Here is a 22,836-nt window from a genome sequence, read left to right as displayed (position 1 = left end):
AGAGGCATTCAAGTTGACCTTATTTAGGAACATGTGTGTGCATCAGCGTCAATGAACATTTCCAGACTGAAAAGCATACAGCATAAGCTCACTCACGGGAGGGGGGGTATGACCCAGATCTACAGCATTAAGAGCAGCGAGACCCTGCTGGACCCAGTTTGGAGTATTTTTGGGCTGATAGTCTTTCACCGTAATTATAGTACAGTACTTTGTCACTGCGGCACACGGAGACTTTGTTCGCTTTTGTAGAAGATGAAAAATGCTTAATTCACTTTCAGTATTTATTAAAAGACCAACAAAATACAAAGCAATATTTTAAATGGAAAGGATATATTTTTTTTTTATACAAAAAGGACACCTAAGACTGAAAAAGCACACACACACGACTAAGCACCAATTAAAGGCTACATTGGGAAATCAAGAACAAGTACTGAAACGGGGGATGAGTACATTTTTAAAAATATAAATTTTAAATATCCGTAGAGGACATTTTATAATAGTCAGGCTGGCTGATTGGGGTGCAGGTGTGGAAGGAACACCTCCAGGCCCTGATGACAGGAAGGGGCCACGGCAGAGAGGCCTGGGACTCGCTGCTGTACCAGTGCAGTGCGCTCTGTGACAGATTAGCTTGAGGGGGACACACAAGCTGACTGGAAAGGAAAACTTCAAACCCACCAGTATCCACTTAGACCATCTCTAAACAAGACAAACTAAACAAAGCACTGACTAATGCGCTGGATTTAATAACTGCTAAACGTCACGTGCACCATCGTGCTATGCAGTGGGCGTGTGCCTGCTTTCCATCCCCATACTCGGCTGGCACCTGCCCACCCATCATGTGAGAGACTCCTGGGGGCTGGGGGCTGAGAGCGAGGGTCCCGCCCTGCACCCGAACACGCCACTGGGTCTGAGGGCTGTGGGGAAGGAAAAAACCAGCTCTTCAAATTAAAAGAAACATTCTTCACTGGAAATTTTTAGCAAATCAGGAAGGGAAAGGGGGCTTATCGGGAGGGGGGGGGGAATTTCACTTTTAAAAACCAGCCTCTGCAAACTGCTGGTTCTGTGGACATGAGTAGCAGGACGCACCATCTGCCCCTCTTCCTGGTACATTACAGAGGATTGTTTGTGTTGAACCACATTACAATAAATACCTTTCTAAAAATCTACTTGGTACGAAAGTCTACTGTACAGAGTGGAAACTTCAGAAAATGCATCTTTATAGAAATATATATAAAGATCCATTCTTTCCTCAAGCTAGTTTAAAACCCAGGATGGTCCTGTTACCGACACACACTGCTCTGGTATCGTCACACGCGCAGTAACCAGGAGAAATGGCTGGTCTCAAGGGCCCCTCCCGGGCGTCGCCGTCACGTTAGCTGGGATTATGGCCTGAAAACAATTAAACGAAGCCCAGTAGTTATACCAGCTGAAGGTATCTGCATGTCTTGCCGACACACTCGCTCCTATATACCGTGTCTTGGAGGTCAGGGCAAGCACCACACAACTCTGTCAAGGGTGGGCACTCTAGAGCTTTCTTCTCCATTAGTGTTAATGCCACAGAGCCCTTTAAATCACACTTCATTGCTCTGCACTGCCACCTCCATATGGCAAAAAAGAAAGCAAATAGCAATACACTCCTGTATTTTCAATACAGGACTTTTTTTTCATGCAAAAAATATATATAATAAACTGGTTCAGTTTCTCTCTTCATAAAGTTTTGTTCAAATGTTTAGCTTTGTCAAAATGCGCATCTAAAAATAGACCCAAACACCATGACACTTTGGCAGAGTTGGAACAAACGTAGCTGCATTTTGTCCAAGAGACACTGAGAAGTTAATATACTGATTGGCTTAAGCACTACTGCATAAACTACTGAATGAACGCATTTTACAGTCCCGATAGAAAACTACCGCCATAAAGCACTAATCATACGCACACGTGACCCCGCACTGGGAACGCGTCCGGCCTGCACCAGAGGCTCCGCTTAAAGGTGGGGCGGCTCCCCCAGCAGGCAGAGACCACGCGCCCAGCTGGGGACTGGCTTAGCGCCCGCTGTGCCAGCTGCCCGACATGGTGACATCCCAGGGCAGAAGGGGTCTTCGTGGCTGCAGTGCGGCCCTAAGCATTGTACAGGACACTCAGGATACCCGAGCGACTTTGCAGCCTCACTGGTGCATTCAAGGCGGATAAGAAACAGACGAGGAGCAGCATGCAGCTCGCAATGCAAGGAGCCGGGTGTGATCACTCAGACACAGGCACCTCCGCCCCTGCTCTAAACTACTAACACTATGAGTACTAATAAAAAAATACTGGGGGGGGGGGTTTACAAAACATGATGCATAAAAGCATCTTACTGGGTATCCCTTTAAGAGCTGCTCTGAGGCGAAAATGGCGGAATACCTCATGGAAACTATACATACTATACATTTAGCATATTTATGATCAACCTCCAGCAATCTTTATTCTTCTGGCCTATGAATAAAACTAAAACCGTACAATTTCAGTGAAATCTGTATTTTTTTGTTCTATACAAAAAAAGTGTAGCATGGTTCATTATCTAACACGAGATATATGTACAACTGAAATGTGCAGATTATTCCGCTGACGTTTTAAAGTCACTCTCACTGCTTACATGCTACAGCTGTTTGCAACTAAATGCCAATTTTTTTCCTCCCCAAACAGCCGCAGTGACGAGGACCGCGCGGACACACCATACTGCAGTGACGAGGACCGCGCGGACACACCATACTGCAGTGACGAGGACCGCGCGGACACACCATACTGCAGTGACGAGGACCGCGCGGACACACCATACTGCAGTGACGAGGACCGCGCGGACACACCATACTGCAGTGACGAGGACCGCGCGGACACACCATACTGCAGTGACGAGGGCCGCGCGGACACACCATACTGCAGTGACGAGGGCCGCGCGGACACACCATACTGCAGTGACGAGGGCCGCGCGGACACACCATACTGCAGTGACGAGGACCGCGCGGACACACCATACTGCAGTGACGAGGACCGCGCGGACACACCATACTGCAGTGACGAGGACCGCGCGGACACACCATACTGCAGTGACGAGGACCACGCGGACACACCATACTAGCTGTACTGTCTGTAATGCACTCATCCCCTTTGCCAACACATGGACTACAAAAAAAAAAAAAAAAAAGTGCTAAGAAGGTTGCATGAAGCGAAGGCGGCGCTTGTCCCCCCTGCTGGGTACCGGGGGGAGGGTGGGCCCTTCGCAGTACTCTCACGTCTCGGGTTTTGGTCTGTGCTTTCGTTGGTATGTGCCGAGGAAGCTTCCCCCCTCCCCCCCTGGTTTTTTTAGGACACGCTGGAGCATCGGATGCTGGGGGAGCCCATCTGGGTGAGGACCTTGTCCAGCCACTGCAGGGGTCCGTTTAGGTGCAGCTCAATCCAGCAGGGGGTGCTGGTCACAGTCTGCCGCCTGGAGGGGGAGAGAGGGCACACCCAGAATGATGTTAAGCGTCTTCCCTGCAATTTTCACCTCTCGTGGAGCTGATGTTGCACTTTTCTATCTTGCCGTTCTGCTGGCCTCTGACGGCAAGACAAGCTAACAGATAAAACAAATGAAGCTGGTAGCAGCCTGATATCCAGGCAGTAATTCAGCCCTTAGCTGTGTCTCACGCAGGCAGAGCGCCAGCCTTGAGTGAGAGAGAGACTCCTGCACTCAGACTCCTTTTTGACCATTCCTCAGCTTCTGAAAGTCTATAGAGATGAAGCTCTATTCCTGCCTCCAGAGACTGAACTTTGCATTTCGAAGACTTCTTTAATACAGGCCTTCACAGAGCTGGCAGGCAGTATCCTCTTCACAGCCTCTGTGAGGCCCCCTCGCTCCAAGCGACGCCCAGGTGCCAGAGCGATCACGGCCCGCACAATGCCTGAGTGATGCGTGGCGGCGGCAGCCATTCACCACCTCCCGCCTTATTACCGTGACGACGGAGGAGGCAGAACACACTGTGCTGCAGAAGCCGACGCCGAAAGCTTTCTAGACTAAAGGAGTGAAGACTGTCTATGTCCCACCACACAACCAGCAGCCAGATTCATATTCTAGCTTCAAAAGTGACAGAGCTTCATTCCCTCCTTTTAACATGCTTCGCTTATAATAAAAAGGGCATCAAGGTCGTTTTTCTTAAACAGGGCAGGTACCTACTCCTGGCTCTGCAGCCTCAAGTCAGGGCAGAAATCTAGATACACACATTCATTCATAGAGCACAGTTCTGTCCGTAGCTGTAACAGACTTCAGATTTCGCATCTCTACTCGGGACATGCAGATACTCGTCAGGGCCTGACAGGCGGGGCTAAGACACCTGTGATGACTCTGTCAAACCGTTATCCTCCTCCCTAGTAACCGTGCGTGAGAAAGAGCTCTAACCTGACCAAGCTCCAAAATCAGTTCATAAGCTGGGCTCCCCAGGAGATCTCCCTGGTCAGGAGCGTACAAATGGCTCCAATTACAGCTGGATTCCCCCCCCACAAACACTGAGCTTACTCATGATAGCGTAAGGCTGGGATGGGGGTTACACGTGCTTCTTGACGCAGCACGCTTAAAAACTTGGCATGGAAGGGCAGCAGAATCCCATCTAGATCAGACGGGCCAGACTCATGTGGTGATTCACCTTCAGCCCCCCCTCCCCTCTCGTCACCCTCTCCCTTTCCCAAGCCCTGGAGGATAAGCGCAGTGCTGTGAGTCACGCAATCGCAAGCCCTGCCCGTTGCTGTGCACGCTCCGCCGAGCTGCGGACCCACGCTTCAGCTCTCTACCCCGTGACTCACTGGGAACGCATGGCCAGCTGAACTGCGTCTGAATCACTGCGACGCTACAGGCTTGGAAACTTCAAACTCCAACAGCTCATTTTTTTTCTCTCGAGTGTTTTGTGAGCTTTAAAAATTGTTTGCCAGTAAAGAAGACAGTCGGTGGGGCAGCAGGGGACTCGTGGAAACCCCAGTAAATATTTCCCCTTTATTTAGGAGCCCCAGAGAGGTGTGTGTGTATTTTGGGGGGGTGGGGGGCGATCGTTAGAGCTCTCACCTGTATTCGGCTCCCCAGCCCTTTACAAAGCTCATGCGGATGGTGCACATGCGTGTCAGCTGGTACACGGCCTCGAACCCCTGATTCACAGACTGGGCCAGCAGGGCGGCGAACTCCTGGTTATTGAAGATCTTCAGGTTGCAGCCTGAACGGCAAACAAGCAGAAGTGCTTCGTTGGCAGGGGAAGGAGCTGCAGTGACAGACACGCGCTAGCGGGCAGTGGGGCAGGCGGCCGCTTGGGTCTCCCCCCCACCCCCGTGGGTGAGGCTCACCAGGCGGGATTTTACACACGGTGGCCGGGTGCCATCCATAGCGCTGGTTGCAGTTGGGACTCTGGACAAAGATGGCGCTGTCACTGAGACACTCAGCGAAGACCTCACCCCCGATGTAGTAGAGCCGCACTCCCCTACCTGGGAGGGCGAGACGAGTCTGCGCTAAGCGACCGCACCTCAAAGGCTGGACGAGTTCTCCTCAGCCCGTTACTCGTGTAAAGAAACCCGGAACCCAATACATCAGATTTAAGAACATCACTACATCACACTGGCTCATCAACCCAAGGCTGAAGTCAACCACAGTGATGCATAAACAAGGCTTATATTACAATTAAGGGCAGCTGGCCCAGTGATCACTATGAAAATGGCATTAATACCTTTCATTTCAGATTTCTCTGACTGATGCAGGTCCTCATGACCACTGAAGTATCCAGACTACTGTGCTCCCTCAACCCTTACTGCTGTTTATCAGTTTGAAGGCTGGATTCTGGGTGCCTGATCCCGCCATTTAAATACGTCTACTGGGCTGAAAAGCGGCAGATCCCAGAGGGAGCCGAGCGGCAGGGGTACCAATGTGGCGGCGCGTCAGCTCCACACCGCCGTTGCGGTTGACATTGGACAGCAGGCCCAGGCAGAAGCGCTCCGAGTTGGAGGGGTCGGTGAAGCCGTCCACGGTGAGCGAGGGCTGCGACGCGTGGAAGGTCTCCCCGACGCGCTGGTTCAGCTCATAGTAGGATATGGAGCACCAGAAGGCTGGCTCACAGTAGGTCACTGGCTGCAGGTCTGCCAGAGGAGACAAGCCACGGGGCGGAGAGGATTAGGGAACAAGGGACGTCAGAGGGAGGAGGCAAAGGGATCAACGGTACTCTGACATCAGCCTTTGCATCAGACCCCAGAAACCCACGGCAGGGATGCGGAAACATGGCCGCCACTGGAAGGCTGGGGCAAAAGTGGTAAATTACATGGTTAAGAGGAGCTCTTGGTAAAATACAATGAAAAGGCTTCTCTATTGGCTCCCCACCCTTTCATCTTAACACAGGCTCAGAACAGCAGAAGTCACCGGGCCGGCCATGTAAATCCTGACATATATTACAGATATATTTCGAAGGCGCTCGTCATGTTGCGATGGTCCGCTCAGCAGGCGGCTGGTATCTTGCCGATAACGTGAACTGGAAAACAAAGGCTCCTATCACCAGCGGCTTCCCCCTGCCCTCAAAGGCGTCACATAAGAGCCACAGGCGCGGCGCGCTGGCCGTCTGCCTGCATCCGCTGTCAGCAATACCGGAAACCACTTCAAAACCCATAGGTCTGTCACTTTGATGGTTTCGACCAATGACAGCCAACTAAGTAACTGATGCAAGGGAGTCAAAGCAGTCAGGGAATGACGACGTATGCCGGGGACCTCAAGGCCAACATTACTGCAGATATTGCAGAGAAACGCGTATGTAAGAACCGCTTCCAACATGGCGTCTGTCCTGTTGTTGCTTATGCTCAAACATGGGCATTAGAGTATCTGTCAGGGGTCTCTCACTGCCAGTGAGGCTGACTGGAGGGGAGGGGGTCATTCAAAGTACTCTCAAAAATAGACTTGATGTACATCTAGAAAACTGTCAGCCCTTCCTCACTGGGAGATGGTGATATCATCTGAAGGGGTATTTTTAGGAATGAGGATGCAGGCAGCCATCACCTCTGCACAGCTCTGTGCAGTGCACAGTCTGAAGTACGTTACCCCTCCACTGTAGCGGAAATGAAGAGGAGGCACTGATCTGGGGTCTGAGCGGTCAAGTACCTAATTGCAGAGAGCATCAAGTCCTCCTCTTTTCCAACGCTGAGGCACAGATTTCTTTTACAGAGACAGAGAGACAAGCTTGCCGGGGTGAGAGTGAGGGTTTAAAATTTAACGGGATATTTTTTTGAACTCGAGCATCTCATCTGAAGGGCTTCCTGACAGCAGAAGTGAACATGCGGTGCACATAGATCTGCGGAGGATGACGCCACACTCAGCAACACTCCTCACCTAGGTTGCTGTGTGCAGGAGACACCGGGTTCGGCGACAAGTTAGGAGAACCTGTCGAAAGACGAGAAGCACATGAGCCGGCGGGTCCTGGGCGGCCAGCGGAGGCCGGGGCGAGAAGCCCTCGCTGCTCACCCGCATCCATGCTGTGGTTCATCTGGTGATCGCTGGTCTCTCCATCCTCGCTGAGGTATCCCGGAGGTGGTGTTTCTGAGACATGCGAAGAACATCATAAACAAGGCCTTCTCGCTACAGCACAGCGCCAGCTAATCCCTCCGCAGCTAGCCAACCGGGCAGCGTGCCTCTCTGAGCCAGGCTGATGCCATGCTGTGTCCAAAGCCAGTTAATTAAGCTTAGGTAGGTAGTGTTCTTGGTGGGGGGGGGAGGGGATATATACTCATGACAGATGGCAAATAAAGAAAGTCTACTTTAAGGTCTGGTTATGGCCTCGGCCGCCCTTTGCTGTGTCTTCCGTAGCACGGTCAGCTCTGAGGCTGACAGCTTTGCATTGCTCCAGCGAGGCGGGTCCCTGCCAACCCCCACCTCCCCACCTCAGGGCTGGACACGCTCCGACGAGCGTGCCAAGAGCCCCGGCTCGAGCCGGCTACTTCTTGGCTTCTCCCCCATTTCCTCTCCTGACACACTTCTGCACGGCCTCCCGGGCGAAGTGGAGCCAGCGGCCGCCACCCGAAAACCCTCAGCGAGGAGAAAGAGTGACTCTGCTAGACACTGGGCCCCTGTCTGCCTGCCTGTCTGTCTCACCCACTCACCTGGGATGTAGTTACCCTGGGGCTCGATGCCAGCTGGAAAGTTGGTGTTCTCTGGGATGGAGTGGCTGTAGTCGTCCAGCGGCGGGAATTCGCTCGGGATATCCGTGTGGCGCGGCACGAGGACTGGAGGAAGCACTGCCGAGGAACGGGGGAACATCTCAGCGGTCATTAAAGCCGGCCGCTGATGACTGCGCAGGCAGCAGAACCGCCACGCTCCTCATAACCACCAAACTTAGTGAAGAAAACGTCAGCTGCTCAGACTGACTGCATCAGACGCACTGCTAAACGAGCGCAGTGGATGGTTCCACAACAGACAGTAACAGGAGAGAAGAGGCCTCTGACTACAACAGGTGAGATTATAGCTCTGTCCACGGCGGATGGTGCCACTCGCCGCCCTGCCGGCTTTACCTGGTGTCTCCACGCGCTGGTAGTGGTAGGGGTTGACGCAGACCTCGTCCTTCTTCATGTGGAAGGCAAAGTCACAGAGCTCCACAGCACGCAGCTCGTGGTGGCTCTGCAGGTCCGGCCAGCGCCACAGGCGGCAGTAGATAACGTGGGGCAGGCCCTTCCTGTGGGACACCTGCAGCCGGCCGTCCAGGGACCTGGGGAGGGGGGGGGGGCGCAGAAGCCTTCAGCTTGCCTGCCTCCAAAACACCTGCCCCACCCACACTGATTAATCTGCTTTTTTTCTGCAGAATTTCAGGAGTCAATGAATATTCGATTTCTTTTCCTACAGCACCCTTCACACTCTGCTTGTCCGCGCGGGGGGGGGGGGGGGGGTTACACGGCCTCCCCTCTTCCCTCCCAGGCCGACCGCGGTCTACGCAAATGCCGCCGCTGGGGATCCATGTTCCTGCCTGAGAGAGAGACTGGCCCTTTCACCCAGATCCGAGAGGCACCACTGGGAAGGAGCCCCTCCCCGGCTACATCATACGCCGCGGGTCACATGTGCAGCCACAGAAACCAGCTCCATATTCTGCATTTAATTTCATGTGAAATAATATACAAAGCTAGACTCAATGGGACTCCAATGAAGCATTCCACAAAAACATTCAGAGGCACTAAAAAAAAAATCCTAAAATTACCGCTTACAGAGCAGAATAACCACGACCCTATAACTTAGCCGTTTCAAGTCAGAAGTCACTCCAACATACTGACATCTAACACTGTTATAGTGCCAAAGCCCGAAGATCACAGACTGACAATTCGGTGAAGCAAATGTTGTTTCACCACCAGGGAAAACAGGGCTCAGATTTGCCCACAGCTTTTAAAAAGTCAACTAGATGACCCCTAGCTGCATTAAACATTATTCTACTGCAGGTACCGTCCAAAAGGACAGGGCTTTTTACAGCGATTGTCACTCTGCCAAGTTAACAGGAAGCAGGAAACTCGTCCACCCTGCTGTTAATTCTCAGTCATTAGACAGGCAGCTATTAGGCCACTTAAAAGCCAGAGACCACCTCAAACTGAAACATTGACAGTAATGTTTCTTAACGCCCTGCAGATTCCCTGTTTTATGCTATTAAAAGTGTAAAAACTACAATAAAAGCTTTAAAGAGAGAGCAGAGGCCAAAGGAGTGGCACGAAATCCGTAAACTGCTCATTTCCTCCAGCTTCACACATCAACGAGCCGGTAGTCATGGTAAAGAGCGAAGGTTAACGAGCAGGACACCAGCAGGCTGAGGGCATGGAGATGTGGAGGACAATGTCAGCCCTGCCCTCCAGAGGGCGCCCACTGGCCAACATGGAGGGGGAGGGGCTGCTCGTAACATCGTGTTTGGGATTGGTGAAACGGCCTTGTGTGCTCCTGGCATCTGTATTTTTGAACACGTATGTGGAGCAACACCGCAGCGTATGCTGGCCAAGTACGGCATCAGGAGGGTGTCCAAGCCGTTAAGGCCCGTGACCAAAAGGGAGGCTTTAAAGACTTTTAGGAGGGGGGGGGGGGGGTCGAGTGTTTAGCTGAGTGACGGAGTTTAATCCTGCCACCCCCCTTTCAAGTTCCCTGCTCTTAACCCCCTTCACAGGCAGGATCTGTCACTAATGTCTGCGAGGAACGTCTGAGTTTTCAGCCTACAGATACAGACACAGCGTGAGGAGCAGGACCCATAAAGGCCTGGATCGATGTGCAAAAGGAATGTAGGGGCGTGGCAGAAAGTACTCCCATATGCAGAGAGGGGAGTCATCCACCCGACAATAAACACCGCCCCCCCCCCCCCCCCAAGCAACGGCCTGCTGTCACCATTGAGGGGACCGGATTTGTGCGGTGGGGGGAGTGGACAGCTTTTGCTCTTGCTCTCAGTCCAGCCTTGCTGGTCTAATCTGAAGAGCAGCACAAATACCTGAAACGCCCACACCGAGCATGTCTGAGCTGGCTGCAGTCTGAGCCCAAGTTACACCCCTCCCCCAACAGATCCCTCTCCCCAGTGCTATTCCTAGACCCTCCAGCATCTACATGGTTTTAACACTTGACATTTTTACTACGGTTGCTTGACAAACACCGCTACACATGGGTGGACGACACCAACCCCAACGCCCCCCCCCCCCTAGCAAAACCCGTACCCTTAAACCTGTGACACTCGCATTACATGCGACGTGGGAAGCATTGACCCTACCGGGGGCAGCGAGACGCTCGCAGTATGAAGACGTGACCAGAAAAAAACAAACTGATAAATAAATAAAAGCCAACTGCGGCGGGAGGGGGAAGGTCAGTCAGGCAGAACTTGCACTCGGTAGAGAGGGAGAGACATGAGTAACCATTCACCACAAAAACAAAAAGGGAAAAGAAAAGCGGCAGGAAAAGGGAACAAAGACACCGCGGTGGTGGCAGACCTCTTTTAGTGTTTTACTGCGGCCCGTAGGCTTTACCCAGCTGGTCCCTCTCCCCTCCCCTCCCCCCCCCCCCCCCCAGCACAGGACGCTGTGGCACCAGTCACCCTTTCACCAACACAAACACATGTCCAGTTCCTTGGCCTTCTGAAATGGCAGCAAACACAGACTCACTTGCCTTGACGCCACAATCTCCTCGCTGGCCGGCGCGTGCCCCCTCCCCACCCCCACACGCCGGGGACTGGCACACGCCTGTGGCTAGCTATCATACCAGCATTCTAACCGACACCGAAGCCGTGTGAAACCAGACCTGTTATCTGCGATATTTAAGGGGCTTGCATTACTTGCCAGCCAATCCCCTGCTACCAGTGGCATTTAAATACAACCGTCTGTGTTTTAGTGCGCACACCAAACTCACTCAGGCGAATCCAGTGCACTAAAAGGCCCATCACTAACCTAAGCCAAGCTGGTGAAATTCCCGTACGCAAGAAACCACACTCCCCATGCTGAAAAAGTGCATTTGTCAACGACCCACTGGTGATGTCACTGCCAAGCTTCATAAAGTAGTTAGGGGGCCCAAATTCCTGGGGGGCAACAGGGAAGCAGACAGACGATGGCTGTCTCTCTGCTCAACTGGCCGGGGACGGTTTGAATTTGTCATGGACTGGAGGACCCCCCTCCCCATGTCAGAAATGAGGAAATGTCTCTACTGGTAAAGCCATGCTGCCTGAATGGAAAACTTAACCCAGAGAGAGTCCTCGTTAGCTCACACTGCTTATAATCTGCTCCTGATGTCTCACCATGAACAGTGCAGATGTGCCAGCTAATAAATGGCATTAATTAGGAGCTGTAAAGACTGCACTCACACAGTTGAGACACATGAAGGATGCACTGCAAGACACGGGAAAGGAACAATGAATGCAAGTAAATACCAACCCAATATATTATTTACACAATTCATACATTTAATATTGCTCAAGGGTAAAACAGAGCCATACCTGTAGCTTTAACCATTAGACTTACAAGCTAGACGCAAAACAACCTTAATTAAAACCTACTACAGCTACTGGAGATGAAAGAAACAACCAACGCTAGACAAATACACATTATTTACGTAGGACTATTAACAAAAAAATGGCACACAAAGCCACCTGTCACAGAGCAAGTCTATATCACGGCCCATCTATCATGTCAGCTTTCGAAGACCGTCCAGGCAACACCCTGAGGGTCTGGAGTTACTCGGGTAACATAAGGCGTCTCCTCTCGCCAATCATAACACATGCACCTACATTAGTAGCTAACTTCATATTCAAAGACAGTGCCCAAGAGAGACCAATCCTCTTGCCTTTTATCAGTCAAAACATATTGTTAATGACATTTTTTCCGCCAAGTCCTTTTGAAAAGCTACACCAGTTTACCAAAATAGGAAGTTTCTGCGATTGACGAGGCATCGAAATCCTTCGTAGGAGTGTGCTGTGTACACAGCATTTTCCGATACACATTTCTTCATTCCAATGTTCTGAGTGATTCTCATTGACACTCAAGAAGAAAAGCCCCATGTAATGTACTGTTAAGTTGGGCACGACAAGGAGAAACCACATACTTCACAAAGGTCACCTTTAACTGTTTTCCTGGCTCAGGGCCGACTGATCTGTATGAAAATGTGTTGTTGTTGGCGGTGTTGAAACAGGAAGATTTATGCACGGTGATAGAGCGCATTTTGACCTGCATCACCCTCATGTTCTTCCGTGTCACTGAGCCTCTCTATTGCCATTCTAGAAAGCTCCAAGTGGTTTCCCCTTCTGAGCTGCTGGACCCAAATGTGTAAGGAGGACAACTTCGCAAGCACTACAGGATATGCATTACAGCCCCTTCCTGTGCAGATCTCTCTCTTTGCAACATGGGATGGGAGGCGAGGAGCTGCCTTGACATCAGCTAGCCAAGAGCAAGCTCAACACGCCTGTACTTCCTGAGCCGTCCATATCTACCGCCCGCGCTGCATCGCTGGTATCTCTCTTTTCCGGTAGAGTAAGGAGCAGCAGCGGCGGCGGAGCACAATGCAGGCTTGTTGTCAGTGTATAGGGTGCCCTTTCTCCCCCGCAGATACTGTGGCAGCCGCTGCTTTCTAAACCTTCCACCCCGGCGAGAACCGCAAACCAAACACCAGCCCACACCCTCCCCGGGGGCCCGGCAGAGCATTCCTTAGAGCTGACTAAGTGAACCTCAAGCTGTGCAACACACACACACGCACGCTCACACACACACACACACACACACACACACACACACGACACACACACACACGACAGACAGACAGACGCTGCAAATTACTCCATGTTGCTCCAGCTGAGACTCCGCCTCGACCGTCACTGGCACAGCCTCCATGACGATGGCCCACTGCAGTGTGGCCAACTCAGCCACGCCTATGGAGAGTCGCTGCCGCACCGGAGAACCGATTCGCCGTCGGCCTGTTTCACAGCCGGTTACGCCCCAGAGAGCCCAGTACAGGCAGGACCGATGAGCCAGCCCACCACCTTCAGTGCTGAACTTCCGAGCGCACACTCGCAGCTTTGGGTGAGATTGTTCAGACTAAGAGAGAGGTGGCGGGGGACTGATATGTAAACACAGTAATAACTACATAAGAATTAGAGCATTTTTCAAGTCACTCCCAGTAACTGGGGTGGTTATCACAATTACCAATCACAGTGAAGTATTCATGTCTCCTTTTAAGTCTGATGGTCTTTTATGTCATTGTTTACTAAAAATAAATGTGTTGAACAGCAGGGCACCGGCACAGCAGACTTGAAGAGCCTTCCGCTCACTGCGTTCCTCCTCTGAAGGACAGGATGTCTGAGTGGCCACTGCATTGCGCTCGCCCGGTGGGCGTGTGCCTGTGTGTGTGTGTGTTCCTCCACCTGTGTCTCTCAGAGTGCAGACAAGTGCACAGGAGTCTGTTCAGCAACTCAAAGCCTTTGTGTACTTCACCCTGCTGCCGCATGCTGACAGACGCTCATTACAAAATAAAATCACCCTTCAACAAAAGTTATTCACCACTTTTTTTTCTTAAAGCCGACTGTTCTAAACCCAAAACTCCCCACCATCAGTACTGTCTGCCGACATTCATAAACAGCTGACGTCTCGAGCCATGACAAGGACATTATACCGCCGCGGTGTGACTGCCATTTTCAGAAAAAGGAGATCTCGATTTAATGATTTAGAGAAACTCCTCCCTGAATGTCCCCACAAAAGGCTTCATCTTCAGCATATTACCATCATGATCAACAATGATCAGACTCCAAAGTCAGACTTCAGCTAGTTAAATGTAAAAATAAATGCAGAGGTGTGGGGGAAGGGGAGCCCATGTTTATGTTAAACTTAAGACCAGCGGGAACCCTGCCATTTGTTTTTTAATGGGGGGGGGGGAGGCGGGGGGCATGCTGAAGTGTACCTTCAGCATAAATACCAGAGGAAGACCATTTTTAAGTAAGACAGCATCTTCGTTTCCACCCCCCAGAGGCTGTAAACTTAATCACGGTCAACAAGGTCGAAAACAACCTGCCCAAAGATTTTTAAGAAGGAAAGAAAAGCACCAAACTGGGCTATTAAGAGAAAACTGAAGACTAGTGTATTTATACCACAACTCACTTTAGGGGCTGGTTTACAGTTTCCCTTTTTTGCCTTCGGTAAATGTCAGGCAGAGTTGCCTTCAGTGACCATAAACAATCACTTAAGTTCCAGAATGCTTCCATAAGCAGTGAGCCTGCATGGACATGTGACTTGCTACCTCAGTGCCCTTTGTGTGGTTTAATAAGCCCTTCGCACTCTGGGGCACTGGGAATCCCCTCCCCTCCACCCCGCCTAAACAACAGCTCAGCTCCCCAGTGAATCAGCACACCCACTCTTGTGTAGCCAACCTCTGAGACGTGTGCAGACATGACCCGATCCTGGTACTGGAATCTGGCCAACTCCTTCCTGAAAGAATTCCCGACAATAAAGTCGTTGTAAGGAATCTAGCGCCTGGGGCGGCGGTCTGCATGCACTGATGGAGAGGCAACAGTCTGCAAACCAGCATTCTCAGCCATTAAAGAGCTCTCATATTCCTAAATGAAAAAGACGGCCTTTCAGGCAGAACCCACCCAAATAGCCTACAAACTGCTAAAAGTGGCCCAGCAACACAGAAGATCGGATACCTCAATTCAGAGACGGAGTTCAATTAGTGATGAAAGTAGGATTAGTCATCTCTCCCACACTAGAGAAAAATGAAAAACAAGCTTAAAAAAAAACCCCTTTCAACTGCCTCAACATTCACTCAGAGGTGCTCTTTAATTATATGACACACTTTGCACCTTTAAACTGTTTATTTTATGGCTTTACAGGTCCAATGTGGTTGTTCTTTGTTCTAGAGAGAGAAACACTCCCCCAACATCACCTCCATGGATAAGGGGCCACACTATGACTCCACAAGTGTCTGCAGAACAACCAAGGCTGAGGAGTCGACTGAAGCTGCTGTCATTGTACTGACAACCGTCGTTTCGTAAAAGACCTAGGCACCTCTTGCTGAAACCGCAGAGGCCTTCAAACACAGCTAAGCTGGGCATGTAATCTAGCAGACGCTAAACACGAGGCCAGTCGTGAAAGTAGTTTACAGATGACTGCCGATGACTGCTCCACCTTGGCCAAAGTCATTTTAGATTCTACACGCCCGGCATAAATAAGGACCGTGCTGCTAAGCGCCATTCAGGCCACGACTCTCGTCTGAGTGTGCCAGGTTGGCGAAGGGCAAACACAGCAGCTGCTGCCTGAAGCTCATGCCTTAGAGGCTGCAAGTCTGTCCAGACAGATTTAACATCTATGTGGAAGATCCAGGGAGATTAAATAACGTGCTGAGAATTAAGTAAAACAAACAAAAAAAAAAACAAAACACTGAGAGCCACTATATAAACAATCACAGCATAATTACAAGTGTAACGAGCATGATGCTTTTCCCGGTTTGTTAGTCACACAAACACACAAGCTGCCCATGGTCAAACATTATTCATTCTACACAATTTTGTTCTCCAAAACCCCATTCAACCTACAGCTACCTCCGCTGGCACACTCCTGTAATTCTTGTGATTACATGTTTACTAGCTATAGAATATAAGACAAAAAGGAGAGCTGAGCACCAGTAAGCAAGCATATTTTAACGTAGTGGACTGTGTATCAAATATTAGTCAGAGGATCCAAAGTAGCACAATGTAAAGCTAAGAATAATTTAAGATCTTTAATTTCATATTCCCGCAATTAAGATTTAGATATTAATACAACAGGCTAAGTGATTGTGTTAGGAAATACATTAATAGATTTGGGCTTTCAAGTCTTCAGCTGTGTTAAGCGGACTACATGCTCTCCTATCTACAAAGACAAAAGAGTGAGGTCAGCATACCATTCTGAGCACAGAACCTGGCAACATGTTTCAGCATAAAACTGACCTTCGGCAAAAGCTTTGGTTTCTTCCCAAAAGTGAGACTATCTAGCATTCAACATTAAAGACATGCGACAAGGTCTTGCAAGCAATCACCCACTAGCAGAAGGCAGGATCATCTGCTCCATGAATATAAAGAAGGTTAAAGTTAGCAGACACTGCACAAATACTGCAGCTTTAACGATAACTCATACATAACATGAATATTTAAATAAAGCGGAACCACCCGGATAATACTGGAAACTAAATGATTATATCAGCTGAAACTGCAGCCTTAAGCTAACTAGTTACAAGCTATATAGCTGATGATTATCATCCCCCTGCCAGTCATGTTTTCACCCATAATATATATGGAGAATAAATCACTCCATTCATACTGGACATGCATCATTTTAGTCCCTATTGAAGCTACAGACCATTTACATTAATGCAAAGATTTAAGTTCAGGGGACGCCAGAAACATGTCCCACAGCATAAACAATATGACATTGGGGAATATACAGTACATCTACCATTATACCACAATGTAACAATAAAGGCAAAGGCACCTATTCTTACCATAAGAATTCCATTTTGGAAACATTCCAGTTTCCAATACCTTGTGGGTTAAAAGCTTAACTTAAAAACACACCAGTTACGCAATCATTTCAGTACCCCTGGAAAAAATCCATACTATGTCAAAGTACAGTAATCTCTCGTCATACAGGAAAACACCCAACCGGTTTTCATCTATAGATTAAATAAATTCATAATATTCTGCGAACTGCTGATCACAGGTCATAAGAGCTCCTTCCTCTCACAAAATTTTCAATCAGTTTGTTCAGATGTCATCGCACAAAAAAACCAGTACAGCGACCCCGAGCAATTTCAAGATCTCAGCTGCTGTAAAGTGTGGTTATTTCAGAAAATGTTGATCAACTGTATCAAAGGGGACAGGCAGCACTGAATCTGGATAATTCGCATCTTCACACTTCAAAAACATCCAGCACTGTCTGAATGTGAATCTGAGGTATTTGCGGTGTAATGCTGGACCTCTGGAACCAATTAAAATTATAACATAGCAAATAACAGTACATTATTTTCATTAGACAAGCTTTCACTTAAGCAATGTTCGCAGAACAAAGTGGGCTCTGATATAAAGGAATCATTCATTCTAAAGCATATGGAGGACCAGAAACATAATGCATAAATGATTTCAAATCTGCACATTTCAACAGCTGGAAATTTCTGTACTTCTAGTGAAATTTTCCCAACTCCTCCCCCAAGATCCAGTTCTGCTGCTGCACCAGGCTGCTATCTGTTGGTATGTGCTTGTTGCCACTTGTTGTGCCTGCGACTGCTGTTGTTGTCACTGCACAGTACTATACCTGCACAGCTGCCATAGGACCACGCCAGTGAATTGGAAGTACATTTAGTAATAGGAGTGCCTAGGTGATCAGGTTACAGAGATCTGGGGATGCACGCAAACATTTTAAACATAGGAACAGGACCAGAATTTGAGTAGTTTAAGCAAGGCACTTAAAAAGAAGGCACAAAATTGTTAAAAGAAACAAGAGCCTGCAAATCATTAGTGCCCCTAACCGGTGAACGAAAATAACTGGTCCCACTAAGCAGCATTGGTTTAGTAGAACCCCACTAAAAACATAATTTGTGGGACAACCCAAGGGAGTCTCCGCAGTGGGGTAAGGAAAACAGAAAATTTACATTTTGCTGATTTTAAACATTAGTCTTTGAAAAGAAAAAAAAAAAATTAGCAGCAGTAATTTTTTTTTTTGTTTTTTTTGCTTATTGCACTGCGTATTAATCCCAACAACTAGAGCCCTCTAACCATCTAGTTTAGCCAGAAGGACGTTTTGTTTTTACTTGCAGAAATTTCTTCAATATATTTTAAAGCATCGTGACAGTCTGGTAACTTCTTTAACAATGTTATGTTGACCGCCTTGAAATTTCAAATGAATGGTCAATTAATGAACATAAATGGCATTTAATTTCAAAGGCCTTTTCAACTTAATGATTATGTGAAAATGAAAAGTACCTGGAAGCAGACAAAACATTATACACAGGTAAAGCATGCTGATATCTGCACCAAAAACAAAAATCACCCCCCCCTTTTACTTGCCAATAAAAGAACGATTCAACCGATGAAAACTCCAGCACAATGTGACAGGAAACAACCCTTATTATTTATGATGTCTTGCACCTGCGTGACGGTTTTCAGTTGGTGTTGTGAGACAGAGTGTTGCTGCTGAGTTGATCAGCTTTGCAGCATGGTGTAACTGATCCCTGAACATTAGAGGATCTACCCAGCTGTGCACCTCTCTCTCAATGCACAAAAAAGGAACAAAAAGTAAATATCTATACTGTTATTCTGCTATACATCTTCTGTGAAGCCTTTGTGGGTTTCAGGTTTGACATGTGACATCTGGGCATTCTCCATGTGAGCTTGTACTGAAACTGCAATGAGAGAGAGAGAGAGAGAGAGAGAGAGAGAGCGAGAGAGCATTTCCCCTGCTCTAACCTGCTGTCAAACAAAAATGAAATAAAATCATCTCAGTCCACACCTGAAACCAGGAACCCCACCTGGCCAGAAAATCATCGGCCAGCCAAGAAAGAAGAGACTTAAAAATGATTTGATAAAATCCATCAGTTCCATAAGAAAGGCCTCAACTGGAAGGTCTGGATTTGCTGTTCAACATGGGTGTTCAGGTAGTAAGTGGTCAGCTGGCTCGGGGCAAATATAAGATGGAACAACACACAGGAATACAGCTCTGATGTTAAGGGTATTTAAGGGTAGAAATGGAGCAATATTTAATGGAATTAAATATATACACGTTTATAAAAGCAGAGAATGAAACTGAAAATATATGATAGAGCTGTCAAACAGAAAAAGCTATATTTTTTTCGTTCAGTTATTCATACATTATTAGCTATTAATAACTTTAATGCATTGTCTTTGATTGTGACTGAGTGAAGTGAATCAGCACTTCGAAAAACTTCATATTCAACCTCCTAACAGGAATTATGGATACAGCACAACAATCCTTTTAAGACCCAGACAAAGCTGAAACAGAAAAAATAGGCAGCCCATCCTGCCACAGGGGCTTAGCTAGGCGGCCGTTTGTGGTTAAAGCCACAAGTGTAATATGTCGGTGAAGCCCTCAAAGTATCAGCTCAACCAGCAGGGAAAACGCGTGACTACAAACGGTTACCCTCGGGGGCTCCGGCACGGCCTCGTTCCTCCCGGGGGTATAATTCAGCTTGAGTCAGGTCGAAATCTCACGGCTACTTTTTGGGCAAGTGCTGCTTGCGGTTTAAGCACGACGAACAATTTCACGCAGTCAAGCTAAGTGCCACTTACGCCGGACTGAATCACACTGTCACCATCGGCGGCCCGTTCAGACGCATTAAGCGGGTATAACGAGGAACAGTACGGAAATGGGGAGGAAATCAGGGAGCGTGAGCCTTCTCTCCAGAACGAGGCCGGCTGCAGTGATTAGTCTCGCGTTACATAAACGGCTTACAGTGATATACAGTGACAACTTCACACGGAGCCGAAACTGGGTTATGTGGAAGCAGCGACTGGAGAAATTAAAATAACATTAAAATTACTCCACTGGGCCACCAAATTATATGAGCTCCCGGTGCGGGCGGTGGCAGACAGTGTCACAAATGAAAGTTAATGTTCCAGCCAAATTGCAAAACACAACAGCCGTGAATGAGTGTGCATATTAGAATAAGCGTATTATATTTTAAGCTCTGGTTCCTAACATGTCAGAAGTACTCTGGGGGGACCAAATACATACACATACACACACACACACACACACACACACACACACACACAGATAGATAGATAGATACATACATACATACACGCGCGATCCTCATTACACGCCTACGCAGCCCGCCATACAGCCTAAGCTACCGTCCCACATAAGAGGCGCATTATATAACTTCAGACAGCGGCAGATTCCGCAATTTTCGTCCAGGGGGTCGGTTTCAGTCTCAAAAGGCACGGGGCATCGGCACCGAGTTACGCGCTGCTCGCGTCGGCTACCCGGCCGCCCTCAAGGCAACAAGTTGCACTGAAAAAAATGTGCAGAATTGAGTTCGCCGGCGGAGAGCTTTTAGGGGGGGGGGGGGTCAAAAGTGGTACCGCTGCCATGTCAGTGAAGCAGCAGCCCGCCCCGTAGTGGGTTCGCTAGGCCGGCTGTGGCTGCCCGGGCCGACGGCCCGCCGGGGGGCGCAGAGCCCCTCCGCGCCCTTAGACAGGAAAGCCTCGGCGTAACAGGCACACGCTCCGGCTTCAGGGGAGCTCCGTCCGGCCGCTCAGCGCCGCCCCCCAACTCCACTCTGCTATTTATTCCCACAACTAAACATGGTCCTTTCTCTCAAAACCCGAAACAAAATTACTCTAAAGCCCCCCTCAACTCACACGCGCAGCCTAAGCATTAGTAACCTTCAGCAGAAGGGGGAAAATGGAGGCGCCGCTGTCAAAAAGTTAGAGCCCCTGAAGCAGCAGCTGGCGGCGGCGGCGCCCCGGGCTCCGGCTCGGCGGGGTGCCCTACCTCGGTATGGTGATGCATTTCGTGCTGACGCTCTGGGTGGTGATGGCTTTCTCCAGCTCGTCCAGCTGGCCCGTCTTCTTCAGCTTCTTCACCAGGCTCTTGACCGCCTTCTCGCACCACTTCTCCTCCTGTCCGTTCTGTTCCCCTTTCTTCCAGCCCAGGAGCCTTTTCACGATCGGGGGGGTAAACGGCAAAATTGACATCTTGAGTTCGCCGATGTCCTCCCCCAATTACGAGCCGCTTTACTGGGATCGAGCACAGGGGCCGCTTCTTCAGACGTCGTGACCGCGATGATGGGGTTTGTTTTTTTCCGCAAAAACCTACATAAAGTCGGACGAAACAGCCGCGATCCGGACTGAAACTTCGATCGTTCCGATTCTTCGGCAAGACAGAATACGTCCGCCCCACAACTCCTCTCTGCACTAGTGAAACTAGTAATAATCCGCCACTAAATATAGTGCCTTGCCGTGCGCTTTACTTTCCCATCCAGCTCAATATAACCCAAACGTTTTCCGTACGAGTCGGTACGGGACATTAATTTTTAAATTACAACCACGAGAGAATAACCACTGGCGCCGTATTTTTCGCCGAGAATTGTAGTTGCAAAGTTGGTCTTTTAGTTGCCTGTGCTACGCAGCGTATTCCTCCGCGCTGCTCGCTCCATGGTCGTGCAGCGGAAAGCTCGCCGGAGTTCAGGCTAGTCTGATGGTAATGCAAATGTGCGCCGACCCCCGAGCTCTTGCTGAATCCTTGCGGACTGGCTGCCGCGAATTGGTAAAATAATAAATCTGCACGGTCTGCACTGGGTAGCAATGTCGGTCAAGGTACTTGGAGCCCTGGATTCGCCGTGTTCTCACAAGACTGCGACTATTTCTACAAAAGCGTGTCTGATTTCTTCATGTTATCAGTATACATGCTCTAGTTTGATAGAATATGGTTAGATGCTGATGTGTACACCCGAATGACTTTGTTTACTCTTAGATAAACATAAGAACTGTAGTATAAGGAGCATAGTTACGTGGACGGCTGAATTTAACCTTCTAACCGGTTATGCAGTGGGTTACAGGGACCGCTACACCGTGGATGTTATGGCAGTATTTCGCACGCAACACACTCACACTCCGTGGGTAACAAAATACACCAATTTACCTAAGTGCATTTCCTCGGGCTGTGGGAGGGAGCCCCCCACCCAACACCAACACGAGGACGCAACAGTGATACACACGGTACCACATTATTCGTTTATTATGTGTATATTTATATAATGGCGCATGACACAGAAATTGTGCACGTCATTTTGAAAAGGGAGAATCAAATTTGGCGTTTAGAGGGAATGTTAAATATAAACGAACTGAAAGATCGTTACTTCAATGTGAATGTGAGATGTGCGTTTTCAGTCCTTCTATGTGATGCTATCCAGACTTAAAACTCAGTCAGTGTGCACTTTGTGCTGGGGGAGGGGCACTTCGCAATATGCAATCAGGCTTGCCCTAGCTTGTCCAGTCCGTGAAAAACGGGCTCGTTGCCCGGGGAATATCCTGAATCAGTGTGCGTATTTCTGTCAGCAATATGCCCCTCGCAGCTCTCAGCCTGGTGGGGGTGGGGGGCACAGTGGGATCCTCCACTGTACCACCCAGATGTTACCCTCTGAGGACAGATACCCAGCTGCCTTTCTAACACAAGGGCAACATTTTTGAAGTCTGCATTTCATTTTCGTTTTTTTTTTTTTTTTTTAGTACAAAGCTATGTTTTATTTATCAATTAAAAGTTGGCGAAACTTATAAACAATTCAGTAAAAATGTGTGCATTACAAGGTCAGGTAGAAACAAAAACACAATAAAGGATTTATGC

The 22,836-nt window shown here is 49.0% G+C and overlaps 1 protein-coding gene across 1 annotated transcript; it reads right to left on the bottom strand.

Moving 5' to 3' along the window:
• Nucleotides 1-267: 267 nt before the first annotated feature.
• LOC111845594 (mothers against decapentaplegic homolog 3) lies at nt 268-22,178 on the bottom strand. Its single transcript, XM_023815116.2, has 9 exons — nt 20,986-22,178; nt 8,533-8,726; nt 8,125-8,259; nt 7,490-7,564; nt 7,358-7,408; nt 5,911-6,123; nt 5,341-5,478; nt 5,069-5,213; nt 268-3,463 (listed from the first exon to the last, which is right to left on the bottom strand). Exons 1-9 carry the CDS (start codon nt 21,186-21,188, stop codon nt 3,340-3,342), a joined length of 1,278 nt encoding a protein of 425 aa, XP_023670884.1. The 5' UTR covers nt 21,189-22,178; the 3' UTR covers nt 268-3,339.
• Between the last annotated feature and the right edge of the window lie 658 nt (nt 22,179-22,836).

The sequence above is a fragment of the Paramormyrops kingsleyae genome, chromosome 11 (genome assembly GCF_048594095.1).
Source record: "Paramormyrops kingsleyae isolate MSU_618 chromosome 11, PKINGS_0.4, whole genome shotgun sequence".
NCBI classification, from domain to species: Eukaryota; Metazoa; Chordata; class Actinopteri; order Osteoglossiformes; family Mormyridae; genus Paramormyrops; species Paramormyrops kingsleyae.
The sequence above is the reverse complement of the archived record's forward strand: the minus strand, read 5'-3'. Positions and strand labels throughout refer to the sequence as shown.

What these genes read in the sequence shown, in the direction of transcription:
- LOC111845594 (XM_023815116.2), bottom strand. Translation starts at nt 21,188, where the DNA reads ATGTCAATTTTGCCGTTTACCCCCCCGATCGTGAAAAGGCTCCTGGGC. An exon ending in CCAGCGCGTGGAGACACCAG is followed by an intron (nt 8,260 to 8,532) that starts GTAAAGCCGGCA and finishes GTTCCTCGGCAG; the next exon opens with TGCTTCCTCCAGTCCTCGTG. An exon ending in GCTGACGCGCCGCCACATTG is followed by an intron (nt 5,479 to 5,910) that starts GTACCCCTGCCG and finishes TCGCCCTCCCAG; the next exon opens with GTAGGGGAGTGCGGCTCTAC.